The following is a 14,852-nucleotide window of genomic DNA, read 5'->3' as shown; positions in this document are numbered from 1 at the left end:
ACAGAAATAACTGTAGCAGTGTCCTCCTCCTCCCACCACCAAGGAAATAGCTGGGTTAGTTTAGCTGTGCTCCTGAGAGGGATGACCTTATCTTCTGATTGATCTTTCCCTTTATGAGAACTTGGCATTAATCTTCTAACCAACAAAGGTCATGCACCTATATGGGAGCATACGTTTACAAGAGGCAGGGGGAGGAAAAAAACACTTTTGTAGACCACAGGCCAATTGTTACAGAACAAAGACGAGACACGTGCAAATACTTTGATAAAGTTCCTAAATACAAAGACTCAGCTTTAATGCAAATTCACATTTTGTTGCAATTTGTTTTAACGGATGAAAGTCCAAGCTGATGCCTTCTTGTGTTATTCGTGTACTGATTACAAAATCTGAAATCCCAGAAGCTATGGCATGAATTTAGTCAGCTGTAGATGTGGGATCCAATCCAAAAATCTAATTCCTGTGCCACTGCCTTAAAAACAAACAAATAAATAAAAAGATAATGTACTTTGGTAGGCATTAAGTATTTTTTAAATACCTTTTGTGAATTTGGCTAACTGCACTACGCTTGGGCTGATTCTCTAAGTTCCTCGGATATTAGGACATCATTCAAGCAAGCATGAGCTGCATAATGAACAAAAACTTTGCTGATAGTTGATCTTGGTTCCAGTCAAGTGTTCAGAACAGATATTATGGGAACTTTGTACAGTCTTGTTTGTGTTTTTTTTGTTCCTCCCCAAGCCGTGTAGTCTCTATGGGCAACTCTCATAACAAATATATTATTTTCCCTGCTGAATGGGGGGAAAATATTGTTCTTAAAGCAAGAATAAAATGTGTCCATACTTTTTGTTGGTCTGTGTGAGCAAAACTACATAAATTGTAGCTGTAATGCTTGTATGGTTAGTTTTTTCAAAAACACATCACTGGTTTTCATAGAAAACTGAACTCTAATTTAACTGAACAATCAACTGAAGTGGCTACATTAGAATATGCTGAGAAAGGACTCTTATCTTAGTAAAAATTTAGTCTAAGCTTGAAGTATACATTGAGCTGATAACTCTAGTCTCTTACTGTCTGCTATTTAGTATTTCTGGCAATCATTATCATCTTCTATATGCAGAATTTATCATTTCTTATTGTACATGTTTATTTTAAAATGCTTTGGGAAGATACTGTTTTAATTTTTCCTAATCTAATTTAAATGCAAATTGTAAGCACTCACATGATGCTGTGTGTATATAATTAAGTATCATTATATACTACATGAATCATTCAAAAAGCTCTGGAGAGCCATTCTACTATGTAAAGCATAACTTACATTGAAAAGCCGCCAAGTGACTTGTGGTTTTGTGATTAAGTGTTTATACTTATGAAATCTCTTATTGAATTATAGGTCAACGGATTATGGGACAACATATGAGAAACTGAATGATAAAGTTGGCCTGAAGACTATTTTAAGCTACTTGTATGTTTGTCCAACAAACAAACGTAAGGTATGTGATAATGTGGTTGACTCATTTTTATTTTGCTGCGACTTCTGTCCTAGTAAACTCTTCCTGTTTCTTCAATATCCACTATTACTGACTAGAAACTCTCTTTCTGTCTCCCTGACCTTGAAAAAAATATGTAAATTTACCAAAATATATGCTGGTTTAGACCACCCATACCACCCACCTGTGTACTTCAGGGAATATACATTAGCAAAAGATGACCATTAAATGGATAGATGTAATAGGTATCGTGTATCTAATTGTTTGCTTATCTTCTGCCTGGTGGTGATTTTTTCTGGAATTGACAGAGACTCATTAAAATGACAGAAATGCATCTACAGTGACCAGGTTGTATGTAACATTATTTCTTTTAAGTACTCCCAATAGTGAACTGAACAGGATTTGACTAAGTCCTGCAGAGAAAATGCATTCCAAAGCCCAGAAGGTTTTAATCATGCAAGCACCCTGCTGAGTAACAATTTACTAAGAATTTGTAATGCTGACATTCATAAAAGAAAACTGATGCCTTCTCTGATGTACATTTTTGACATTTATTTTTTTTTTTTGTAATTTGGAGGTATGCAATACGAAGGGATGAAGCACAGTGCAATGATGATGAAGACTTGTATTCTTATATGTGGATATGCCAGTAGAAGTGATATTGTTTAAAGGTTCTTTTTATGTGGGTTACCTCATATTTGATGATAAGCAATTATTAATACTGGTGTTTTTGTGTGGACATTAAAAAGTAGCTTAAACCTTCCTGAAATTACTAGTTATTTCATTTCAGATTTCCTCATATATTGGTCCAGTGGGAAAAAAAAATAAAAAATATAAAATCAAAGCATGATTAAAGAAATTGTAGTGGTGACATCATTATTCTTGTAACTTTTTAGCTATAGGACTATGCACACTCAGTGTATAGAAGGCCAAACTCCAGCTTTATCTTTTACCAAAGGGGTTATGAACCTGGATAATGTCACTTTTTTTTTTTTTTTTTTTGCTTTCTGTCCTAGTGCATAGTTTGAATTGTTCCAGTAAGAACTGCATTGCTTCAGCAGAAAATGCTAGTGAAGACTCATTAGCGAAGGAGGCACTGTATATTTGGGCAGCTAAGCTTACTACTGATGTTATTTTCATCACATTAAAACATTTTCTTATACTTTCAGAGAGAATAGGAAAAGCAGAAGGACCTGTCCTAACAGAGAGGGCAATGTCTACCATTATTCTCTTGTCGATCATGTTTAACTCTTTATTCAAAAGAAACTGGCACCTCTAGGTGTAAGTCATTGGACCTGTTAAGAAATTGACCCTAGGATGAGGCAAATCACATCCAAGTGTTGCCTGCTTTTCTCCTACTGACTGCAAGGTGAAGTCTTAGGATGAAAATTGGATTAAATGTTCCCAAGTTAGTGGATAGTGTCTCGTTACAACTGACCCATGACAGAGGTCTAAAGCTTTTCGTTAGAAGCTGCATAACAAAATTATCAAATCACTCAAATGTCTTTCAGGTATGAGGTTTGAAAGGATAATCTCCTGGCACATAAACTGTAGTGTGGCAAGTTTACATATAATCATGCCTGATGTTTGTTGGAGAGCAATGATGCTGTTCTCCAAAAGAAGTAATAAGTGTTTTAGCTGGGCAAAATCTGTATGATCCCTTAACTATTGTGGTGCAGAAAAACCTAAGCAGAAACTAAGGGTTTTGCAGGCATATTAGGACAACTTAAGTTCATGCTGGCTCTGAAAATCCTTCACCACCTCTGGCTGCATCTTCCCGCTCCCTCCCTCACACTGCCACACTTGTTTGTGTAGCCATCTGGTGAGCTGGATCAAAGACTAACCTGCCTGAAAGTTAATACCTTTCCAGCTCAAAAAACAAATAGATGAAAAGAAAAGGTTTCACTTGGAAGGGTGGAACTGCCCATTCTGGCAACAGACTGAACTAAAGTTGGCCTGTAATTGATATGGGACAGTGCCAGAGGAAAGCTGCAACACCTGGGATGAAAAGACCTTAGTAAAGGTCTAAGACTGAATTTTACAAAACTTATTTGCACAAGAGCAGAATTAGGTCTGCATGGAGAACTTCGGGAGGATCTGCTTATGCTGTCTATTTCTGTATAATATCAGATTGTTCCTCCAGGACACATTTAGCTTTAAACACCTAGCTCATCTCCAACGATTAAGAAAGCATGGGGAAGAGAATGTAGAACTATGTAGTACTTCTACACTAAAAATGCTTTTGCAGCGGAAGGCAAAAATATTAGAAGCCTTAGGGTCTTTATCATACCTGCTATGGAATGGAAAGCATGGGGAAACATTTACAGCTTTTAACACCAAAAACATTTTCAGTTAAAACCTCTGGATCCTAAGACCTTTTCTTGTTTTGTTTTGTTTTTCCTTTCCTGAAATTGTGATATAGCTGTGAGAAACTCTATTCTGAAAGTAGCATTTTGTTTCACTATTGTGGGCCAAGTGGTTAGCTGCAGACATTTTTTTTTTCATTCAGAGTTTCAAGTGCTCTAAAATATATGAATTTTATAATATACATTTTGTGGGTATGAAGGGTTTATACACCACTGTTGTTAACACTGGGCAAATGGTAAAAGTGTTCTCCCTAAATATGTAATATGTAGAAAGTGATTTTTCTCCGACTGCACCTGCAACATTCAATGTTCTTTGTTCCACGAGGCTTTTCCTTTGCAGAGAGAAAAGACTTATTCAGCAGTGAAAAATAGGTAGTCTATTTATTATCTTGCAGGTAGATCTTGCTACAGTGGTGATTCAAGGGGGGACATCATGTGCTTAACTTACTGATGCTGCCTTCTTACTGGAAAAAAAAAAGTCCTTTTAGCACTTGATTAACTTTTAGTAATAGTCCCATTGAAACAAGGAAAATGCTGAATTTGCTAACTCAAGACCAGTTACTTCCAATGAGGAAACCAAGTATATCTTGTACATAGTCTTGTCTGTTCTTTGAAAAGCAGAGCAGTTAGAACACTGAACTATAGAATGCATGTAATTAGATTTATTCAAATAATTAATAGACTTGTTCATGAATTTGTAATGATTTTCACATTATGGAACATGAGTTGAATAAATTGTTTGTTATACTTTTTTTTTTTGCTCTGCTCTGCCTATAAAAATATGTACCTATAAATATACATGATTTGCAGAGCTTCTCACTATGACTGCTAATTTCTTTCTAAAAGCTTTCATATTCCAATTTTTATCTCCTTATTCATGAAGTTAAATCCTTTAACCAGACACTGCAAGCAATGTCATATTACAAAGGGGTGGTCTGAAAATACAAGTGAGAACAAAGCCGTTATTTACAACTTAAGCTGCTGACCTATGGCTGTCACTTGTTAGTTTTCTGAATTACAGTATTTTCTTTAGGAAATTACAGAAAATGGTAAGTAATATAGTGATGTATTAGCCCTGGCAATAAGAGAGGTGGAAACCCTGTTTTTCAGTATTCTCTCCTTCCACTAAATTACTGTATTAACTGTCCCTATGATTGATGTCACAGACCAGGGAAGAAAAAAATCATAACACATGGATCTTGCAAAAGACATTGTGGTTGTTTGAGTATTTGTCAACAAGTTTTCAAAAGAGACAATCCCCAATGTATAATAAATCCCTAGGCTTATGTATGTCAACATTGGTTTATTTTTTAGGTGCATACAGCCTTTTGTGAAGGGATATAAAATGATTTATAGGTTTCTACATGAAGAAATACTGTTTGGGAATAAAGCACTGGTGGGTTAAAAAGTAAAACAAACTAGAAATCCATGTTGATAACTTGAAAATCCTGTTGCAAAACTTTGACATTCGCTTTCCTACAAATTTGCACACACTAAGTTTTTATGGTCTTTCTTTATGAAAACATTTCAAATAGGTTGCTTTCAAGCATTACATGGAAAATCATAGCTATGGAAATAAAAGTGGGTATGGGTGGGTGGGGGGCACTTTACGATTGGTTACCTAGAGGTTTTCTTTGACTAACAATGTTCTGCTGGCTCATGTAGACACTGCATCCTTGTATACAGCACACTGCACAAACTGGCTCTGCAAAGAGCACGGTCTGTTCATTCTTTGTACTTTCAAGCCCGTTGCACCCACATATCTCCAGTTAATTAATAAATACTGGGTGATAATATCTGCCAACAACTTTATGCTGTTAACAGGACTGGTGCATCAGACATTTCCTGTAGGTTTGAATGTTTGTGTTAGGTTTTTTGTTTTGTGTTCTCTCCTTCTTTTTACAGACCTGCCTTGAATTTTCCCTTTATTCCTCCAACTGTTTGGATAATTGCTGTGCAGTACAGTGTCCTCTTTTCTTTCTCTCAAAAGATGAATGGATTACAGATGCCTTCCTCTTCTTTTATACTTAGTGTTGTGATTAACACCTTTATCACAGCATGTTAAACACTGCCCTGTTGTGTGTGTAGCTCAAAGATAACGGGTATTTATTGTAAATATAATTGCATGGGTTTCAGTTCCGACTAGATCCCTAACTGCTTCAAATTCATTTCTATTAATGAGTTTTAAATGAAAGGAAACTAAAGAAATGGGGCCCCAGCCTTCTGTTCTTTCTAGTGTTGGGTGGGTGGAGGGGAGAAGAGTTCGTGAAATCTTTCTATCTGTCAATCATGAAAGACAGGAGAAGATTTACCCATACTACCCTGAATGTGAATGATTGAGCACTACTTTTTATCCTGTGCTATTAGAAGAGTTCATTTGCTTCAGGGAGGTTTATAGTTTTGCAACGTAAACTACAACTGTATAGTTGTTTAAAAGTTGAGACCCAGTGCTATGTGCTTTGCGCTGGCCATTGTACCCGATCTTCTGAGCGCTGGGGAAAACATTTTTGTCCATAGAGATGAACCTGAGTTCTACCTGTCATTGCTTTTTCTCTAGAAGTTGATACCTTCAGTTGCTGAAATCAGATTAGGATCAAAATCTTCTCTCTCGCCTGTGGAAAATTTCTGAAGACTGATGTGATGGCAATGCTTGATTTTTGTGCTCAAGGAAATACAGTTCTTTCCAGTTGTGTCGTTCTTGTAGGCCTCTGTAAATCTTAATGTAAAGACGACCAGTTTGTATCAGAGAGGTTAGAGCTCAGCAGAGCTCAAAGCACAACTCACTGCAGACTGAGCCAGATCCTGTGACTGTCAAGGGATGGTGTCCTTAGCAAATTAGGCGCAGTGGGAGACCCTGGGTCTACAGTCGATCAGTCATGCCAATAACCCAAAGTGCTCTTGTAGTCTGCTCTTGCAGTGATAAAATCGATTATTCTGTTGCTCTTTTTTTCATTTGGAAGGAAAGGTACTCATTAGCTGTGGGCTGTAAGTGCAGCCTTGAAAGAGGCAGTCATAAGGGACCAAAAAGGCATTGTCTTACAGATGTGAATATTTTATTTTTCCTTAATGATGTATTCCACAGGAGATTTCAATGGGATATTTAAGAGATCTTCTCTTAAATGAGATCTTCTTAAAAAAGATCTTCTCTTAAAGGGAGGAACCACCTTATATTGAAGTGTTTTGCAGATTGAAACATAAATGTTATCAGATGAAAATTTGTTTAGAATAAAACCCATATAGCATAAGAAGATATATGTAGAAGCCCCCTTGAATTTTTTTTTAATGTCCTTACACTATGACTATAGATGATGCTTAGTAGCCTCATCTTTTACTTCAGAGAAAATATTTTAGAGGGAATGAGTCAAAAGAGCATGGACGGGGAATCATCCTCTGGTTTTGCTGGTCTGATAGGCTATTTGGGCTAGATAGCAATACAGAGCCTTTTCTTCAGTGCTCTTCTAATGGAAGAATATGGGTTCTTTCTCGCTTATATCTTTTCTCCAAGTACAGTTGTGTAATCTCATTCAACAATTTTGGTTTAAGATTTCACCTCCTGATCAGAAAGAGTTGAAATCCTGAACCTACACGGCTCAGAATTATTTTGGGCTGTCGTGGTGGTTCAGTGGATTTCTGATAAGACTGTGCACATAATAGATCACTTTCCGTAGAAGAAGGGATGCCTTACCCCTAAATTAAGAATTTTTTCATTTTGTGCAGTTCCACAAGAGGGATGGATTAAGTCTACTGCTGTTAAAAGCTGCAGTATTTTATTATTTTATTTTTATTTTATTTTATTTTATTTTATTTTATTTTATTTTATGAAGCTAATGCAAATAAGATATTTTTGTGGAAAAGATTGGTGACTGCTAGAAAGTCTTATATTCTTATGATAACACACATGATTTTCACTTCAGTTTGTAATATCTGTAGACTCAAGATTAATACTTCTACCTGTGCACTGCTTCTACTTGTGCACACTTGCTATTGAATGAGAATAGACTTCTATTTCAGAAGTTTGCCTTTTGTGCCCACCAATATCAAAACAAACAAACAAAAAAGATAGTCAAAATATTTTTAATTGCTAGTTTGGAAATGTAGATTTTTCCTCATATATTTTTGATATGATCTCAGGCAGCTGAAGATCAGTAGGATTTCATTGAAGTCAATGAAGATCTGTAAAGCAGCAGTGACTGAAGAGCTGGTCTTGTATTGTTAGTCTTTAATACTGAGTTCATGGGAAACCAATAATTAACAAGCAAATTGATCCATGCTAACAAAGTGAAGGTAGAATCTCATCTTTCAAAATGAATATTCTGACTTTTGAAGTGTCTGGCATCATTCACTACCAAACTTTCTGATTCATGCCTACAGCATATGACAGCTCTCACAATAGCCATTACATTCAAAGCCCTTACCATTATTCTACATTCATATCTCTTCTTGGATATGAAATGAAATCAAAGCCCATTTATTCTGCTGCTTCTCTTGTAAGGCTATCAAAAATAGTGGCAGTTTTGACATTTTCCCACGCAAAGTTGTACTACAGTATGACGTTGTATCACACAGAAGTCTCCAAGGACAGGCTGAGTGTTAAAACTAATGATAGAAAATTATGAGCCATAGAATTCATCTTTAGAGCTAAGATTCACGCAGACTGAGGAGGGTTGCAAAGGTGTTACTTCCATTCTGACTTGTTTCTCTATTCCCTGCTTTCTATAAACCAGACAGTTAAAATTAATGCAAGATAATCTGTTGCTGAATGTCCCTCAGTTCTTTGATCCCTTTTTAATTCCTCAGCAATTTACCAAATATTCTGAAACAGACAATATCCCTTTTGGCAAGAGAGGATATATGACAGCAGTTTAGAGAGCAGAGAAGTAAGTTGTTGGTCGCAGGCTGCGTAGCAGCAGCTGGGATTGCTGGTAGTGCAAGTAAGCGTCTAACTAAAGAGCAGATACATCTTACTGTCAAACCTGTAGCTCTGTCCATTTGTATAAGTAAGGCAAGATGTTTAAACCAGGAAAAAGCCAGTTCACCTAACACTGTTTTTTATTTTTTCCACTATGGAAAAAACTAGCCCCAAGCAGGTAAAAATCAGCTTGTTCAGAGTCTCATGAAGTTGGACTAAAATATATATACAGTAAGGTTGTTTTCATTTGCCTTCTGGATTCTGAGCTGTTAAAGATAGATATCTAATTCTCACTTTTATATCATTTCACTGCTGTTTTCTGTTAGGAACATACTTGTTTGTTCATTAAATGTTGAAATTGTCTTATTATATGACTTCAGATGTTGAGCTTAAAGCAAATAATACTGTGATACTGTGGTATAATCATATGATGGCTGGTGTGTTGAGGATTGGAGCTGTGAAAAATAACAAATAAATGCATTATACATGAATATTCACCACGGGAGCTCTGAACTCAACCTTCCCTTGCCAAGCCTGCAATAAAGTCATATGTAGTATTTGTTAATTAGCAGATAGTATAATCTGTAATGCATGTTCACTAGATGATTGCAATTGCTCACCCCTTTTGTAGTCTACATGTGTTGTTATGATGAAATGAATGACTAAATCACAGTATATGGGAGTGTTATGCCTTCTGTCTAGCTATGCTTGAAGTATAAGGAGAAGAAAGTAAAGAAAATAGAGAAGAAAAAACACGTTTTGTTATGAAGCTTCTGATTGATAAATGCTGGTAAATACAGAGTAAAGGGTGTGGTGACAAAGATTAATGGATGGAATTAGAAAGTATTCTGATTGCTAAGAAAATGTAGAATTTGGTTTCTATGCAGCTAGCATGAGAATTAGCAAAGAGATCATTGTGGAAGTGGCCAAGCTTCTTGGAGAAAATGGCAATAATTCAGTCAAAGGTAGCACAGAACAGAGGCTACAAAGATTAAAATTTACCAAAAATAAGGCACTGTAATCAGATTGTTTCCCTGTACTTCTTTGTAAATCCATATTTTTTTTCTCTGAAATCTTCTTATTCCATTTCTCTACCTTTTTTAATTAATAGCCAGAAAAGAATAAAAAGATTTAGGAAGGGCATATAACGTGAAGAGCAAGGAAAATACAGTGTTTACTACATCTTGGAGAAAATGACATAGAGAGGCTGGGGGTATGAGCACACAAAATTTTCTTTGTTTACCATGACTTAGCTTTCAGATGGGTACAGTCCGAAAGCCTAAAAGTTCGCACATAACCAGTTTACCCGTTTTCCTGTGGAGGAGTCTACTACCATGTTCAGAAGTACTATTAATCTCAGAGAGTTGTGTTCACAGGTATTCCAAATACACAGCTAGTATGTTGTTTTCTTAAACTGCCAGTGTAGTTTGGAGGAAAAAAAAAAAAAAAAAGGGTGGTAGAATATTTTAAAGGCAGAATATTTTAAAGGCAAGAAACATTTAAATTAACACACTATTTGACAAGAATGAATCAAATTTACAATGTGTTCTATTGTATATAGAGCATTATGAATAATGGATTTTGCTATTTAGAGAAAGAGAAATTTCACATTGATTGAAAGCACTTATTTCTATTCAAACCTTTTTTTTTTTTTTTTTCTGTTCAGGTCATCCAAGTCTTTTCTCTCCTAAAGAGATAAATATTAAATGGATTTTTTTTTTTTTGGGGGGGGGGGGTGAAAAGCCATAATAACTGTTTTGAAATGTTTCAACTCTTAAATTCCATTGAAAACAATGGGAATTTATAATGATAATGATACTTAAAATACTTTCTTAATCACTTTGCTGATTCTGTCATTGTTAGAAGCCTACCCTTAACAGTCTAAATACAGTAAAATACTGTGAATTCTCTGCACATACTAATTTAGGCCTTGGTCCTGTGTACATGTAAAAAGTATTCATAGTCTCCACTTTATATACCTGATTTCTTCATCAGAGGAAATAAGGAGAATGAGAAAGGAATGCAGTGGACAACAAATGGCAATGGAAAAATCAGTGGAGAGTGATTCTAGAAGTAATTTAGGACAGCTGAGCAATTTAGTTGCAGCAAGAACATTCTGTCCTTAGTCCCTTGCATGGACAATCATCAGGAATATGCACAAAGGAACCGGGAGTAAATGGTAATCTGGTCTTTGCATCCCAAACTCCCTGTATGCAGGCATTTCTCATGGTTTTGCCTCATCTGCTGAATGATGAGGCACTCCTGTGCCTATATCAATAACTTTTTCACATTTGCATTGTTTAGATACATTCATCTGAATACAGACAGAAAATATACAGATAGAGAAAGCAGACAATAGGGTGACACACAAAAAAAAAATAAATCAGAAAATGACAAAACTGTGTCATTTTCTGATTTTTTTTGTGCTTCAGAATTATGTGTCCTCACCAAACAAGATTAAAAACAAACAACAACAACAAAAAACAAACACAAAACCCACCAACCAAAAAAAAAAATCACTTTTCCTTATTCTAGGGCTCCTTTATATAGCAAATTGCACAAAATTTGAACATTATTGTAATTAGCCAGAATATATTCTAGAGCATGGAATGATTTAACCTTGAGTGTATGGTGTGACGCTGGGTTCCATGTCTGTTTGCTCATTAGTTCAGTACTTTCTGTGAATTCTGCTCTTGAGTATGTTGCCTATTCCAGAACCTTCCTAGTGAAGGCAGTCTACTAGAATTAGTTCCTTAATAGGCTAGAAGCATGACAATGGGTTTACAGCTATTTATGGACACGCAGGACTGAGAACTTAATACCATATTATTGCTACTCATCATTCTGCATCAAGCCAAGTCTGTTCTATCCTCCTCATATTTTAGGATCTTTGCAGGTAGAGATTTTTCCTCTGCTTTGAACAGCAATTTTGTGTTTGGGGGTTTGGTGCACAGTTTGTCTTTGATTTATTCCTATTCCTAATGATACATAATTAATGAAATAGTATGACAGACTTAAAGGACAGCAGTCTATGCCTAGTTTTTGGCATTTAGGAAAGAAATGCAAGCTATATCTATATGCCCTGCCTAATGTAATGTTGTTCAGCTTCCAGAAACTAAAGAACAATTGCAGGTGAACCAAAGGCAGCAGGACAACATCTCTTAGGGAAGAAAATATAACAGTTTCTCTGCCTAATTCTTGAGAATCTCAGTCATTTATGGGTTCTTTGTACATACTTGAGAAGAAATATTGTTAATCCGAGTTCATAAATAGGAACAAGTGTATGTTTTGCTAAATTCAATAAAATATAAAATAGTCAGATGCAAAGACAGGAATTAAATAGAGGATTTTTTTTTTTTGTAAACTTAGCCAATAAATAATAATAATAACAAAAACAAATAAAACAACAAAACACAACACAACTCTTTTCTCCTAATTCATGCAATGCTGGAAAATCTGATCTCCTTTTACACCATTCCTTTCTGGCAGGGAATCCCTAGCTGCATAATATCCATGCAAGTTTGTACCCTTCATTTGTAATGCTAAAAAAAAGGGGTCTCTCTTCACCACAACTAAAGAACAGAAAGGAAATAAGGAAACATCTTTCTAAGTCTGCTTGGGAGAAGATATGCAGTAGACCATTTCAAAGGAATAGAGAAAGCTGAAGTCAGTCATCCAATATAGCATTGGGCAAAGTTCACAAATCATCCGCTACCCCAGACCTCTGTGTGTCTAACACCACTGCGCCCTGAAATATTCCCTTCTTATCTTGAAAATGAATTAATTTCTCTCACACCTTTTCAAATGTCTGGCATTTTGAACCTTGGAGCTGAGAGCTAGCTTCCAAGTCATGTCCTTTATTTAAAGTGTTTCACCACCCTCTTTTTATAATACGTCCACCAGTGAAACTATTCCATAAGTTCCAGGATGCTAAACCTTTCCTTTTGCTGCTGTTTCAAGTGTGTTACTGACATTTACAAGCTCTCACAGGAGCATTCAGTCAATTACCACTGAAGACTCCCATTGTTCCAAGGAGACTGACCTTTCCCCTAGGGCACCAATTAAAATCTATTACTTTTATTCCCATAGTGCTTGCTGTAATTGGAGCTGTGGCTCTTTGCCAGACAGAACTAGTTGGATTTTCATCTCATTTATTACTGAAACTTTGTTAAAGATAACAAAAATGAAAATTACAAAATATGTGTATGTACTTTGGGGAAAACTTACTTTTTATGAAGCTTTTTAGCTAATGTTTTCAGTTGGAATTTGAGAAAAATCCAAGGAAAATAATAGATATGTTTCACATGATGGCATTGCTTGCTTACTTCTTCTTTTTGTTTTCTTCCTTCACCTAATGTGCTCCAATTATTCTGTAGCACAAATTTGACAGCAGTTGTAGGACAAATGTGCTGTGGGCCTTGCTAGTACTTTACTATGCTATGAAAGTTAAGGGGAGAATCATGGAGAACTGTGAACCTGCGAAGTGTCTTGAGCAACAGAGGCTGTCTTTGTATTATAAACTGCTAGAAACGATCACTGTGATGCTCATTACTAGCAGCAAAGTTGCATGTTATGGTTAAAATTCTTGCTGTTATTTTATACTTTGTAACTTAGGTCTTTCCCAGAATATGTTTCTCCTTTTAGTTGAAATTTATGGAGGTAGGAGTGGCTACTGATAGAGTATGGAGGTGTTTTTTTCTGCTTTGAAAATGTTTGGATATCTAGTCAAACATCTGTCAGAATAAGTATTTTTTTTTTAATCAGGATTTTGAAAATAGTTCAAGTGTCTGCTTTTTGTCATCTCTTCTTGTTTGAGATCTTTGAGGTTGTATCAAACTTTGTACGTTCAACATATTTGTTTTCTTGATGCTTATTACAGAAGGCAATTCAATTTTAAAACCAGCATTGTACATAGGCTTACAGTGTATAAATGGTGTACGGTGTATAAAGTTTGCCAGAGGGTTCTAAATCATTCTGATGATGAAGAATTCTGAAAATCTAATGTATATCAGTTTATACAAGTTTGATTATGAGAGAATTAAACTTTCTAATAAAATTGCATGTAAAATATCTGTAAGCCATAATTCTTGCCAATAACTTGTTGGATAGCCATAAAGCAACTTCTGTTTCCTTTTGCTTCCTGTTTTCAGCATAAGGTAGTTTGTTTTGTGTTGCTTATTCACTACTAATGATTATGAATTTCTCAATACATATTTTTCTCTTAATCTTTTAGTAAGTTAGTGGACAAAATGTTGACATTTGTGCAGAGATTTCTGTGCCTTTATGTTCAAGTCAGATAGTCAGCTATCAGCTGGTGCCAAATAACCTTGCACTTGGTGACTTAGACAAAGATAGTTCTAGGGATGTGTGTGGTTAAGACCAAGAATTAATTTTTGTTTTACTTACAAAACTCTGTGGCACTTTGAACAACTAGAAACAGGAAGAATGATTTTCCAGGTCCTATACAATGCTTAGTGGAATTTGATGAATCATTGCATTTTCTTCCCTACACAGACTTGAAACGATCTTTTTTTTTTTTAATTAAATCCAGAATCCAGTAAATGTGATTTAAATAAACCGAGTCTGTCAACAACCACTGAGTAGCTTCACTGTTGAGAGGGAACCATGAAAGAAATATTTCATCTTTGGTCCAAGATGTAGATGTCCAAGGTCTCATGATGTAGAAAATGAGTTGCTTGTGCAATTTGGTTGGTTTCATGTGTACCATTTCATCTGAATGGTCCTACTTCTCTGCAGTTTCAGAGAACCACTTTTCCGCCATCTTTCCAAGAACAAGGCTACCAATCTCTGGAAATACTGACAGTGCTTTACAACATTCTGGACTCTTAACATGCTTTTTTGTTTGTGTGTTTTCTTTTGCCAGTTTGAGAAGGTTGTATTAGATGTGATTCAGGCTCAAGATTGATTTTTATGTCTAATAAACCTGGAAGAATAAAACTTCCTGAACTGGAGGATGAATTAACTGCATGAACAGATTTGTCAAGCTCTGCTAGATACTATTTCATATATTATGGGAAAAATAAAAAATACAGAAAAGGAAAAAAAAAAAAAGTATTTTATAGTAGAGTT

General features: G+C 35.6%; 1 protein-coding gene across 7 annotated transcripts in view; it reads left to right on the top strand.

Annotated features, from left to right (window-relative positions):
- SORCS1 (sortilin related VPS10 domain containing receptor 1) overlaps nt 1-14,852 on the top strand; it is a 291,500-nt gene that overhangs the window by 124,654 nt on the left and 151,994 nt on the right. For all 7 annotated transcript variants that reach the window (XM_080597281.1, XM_080597283.1, XM_080597282.1 and 4 more), the window contains one exon: nt 1,391-1,490. In XM_080597281.1, the coding sequence (XP_080453407.1) occupies nt 1,391-1,490 (100 nt within the window). The remainder of the gene's footprint in view (nt 1-1,390; nt 1,491-14,852) is intronic.

This window comes from Anser brachyrhynchus (genome assembly GCF_964034855.1).
Source record: "Anser brachyrhynchus genome assembly, chromosome: 6".
NCBI classification, from domain to species: domain Eukaryota; kingdom Metazoa; phylum Chordata; class Aves; order Anseriformes; family Anatidae; genus Anser; species Anser brachyrhynchus.
This window is presented reverse-complemented; position numbering and strand designations above follow the sequence as displayed.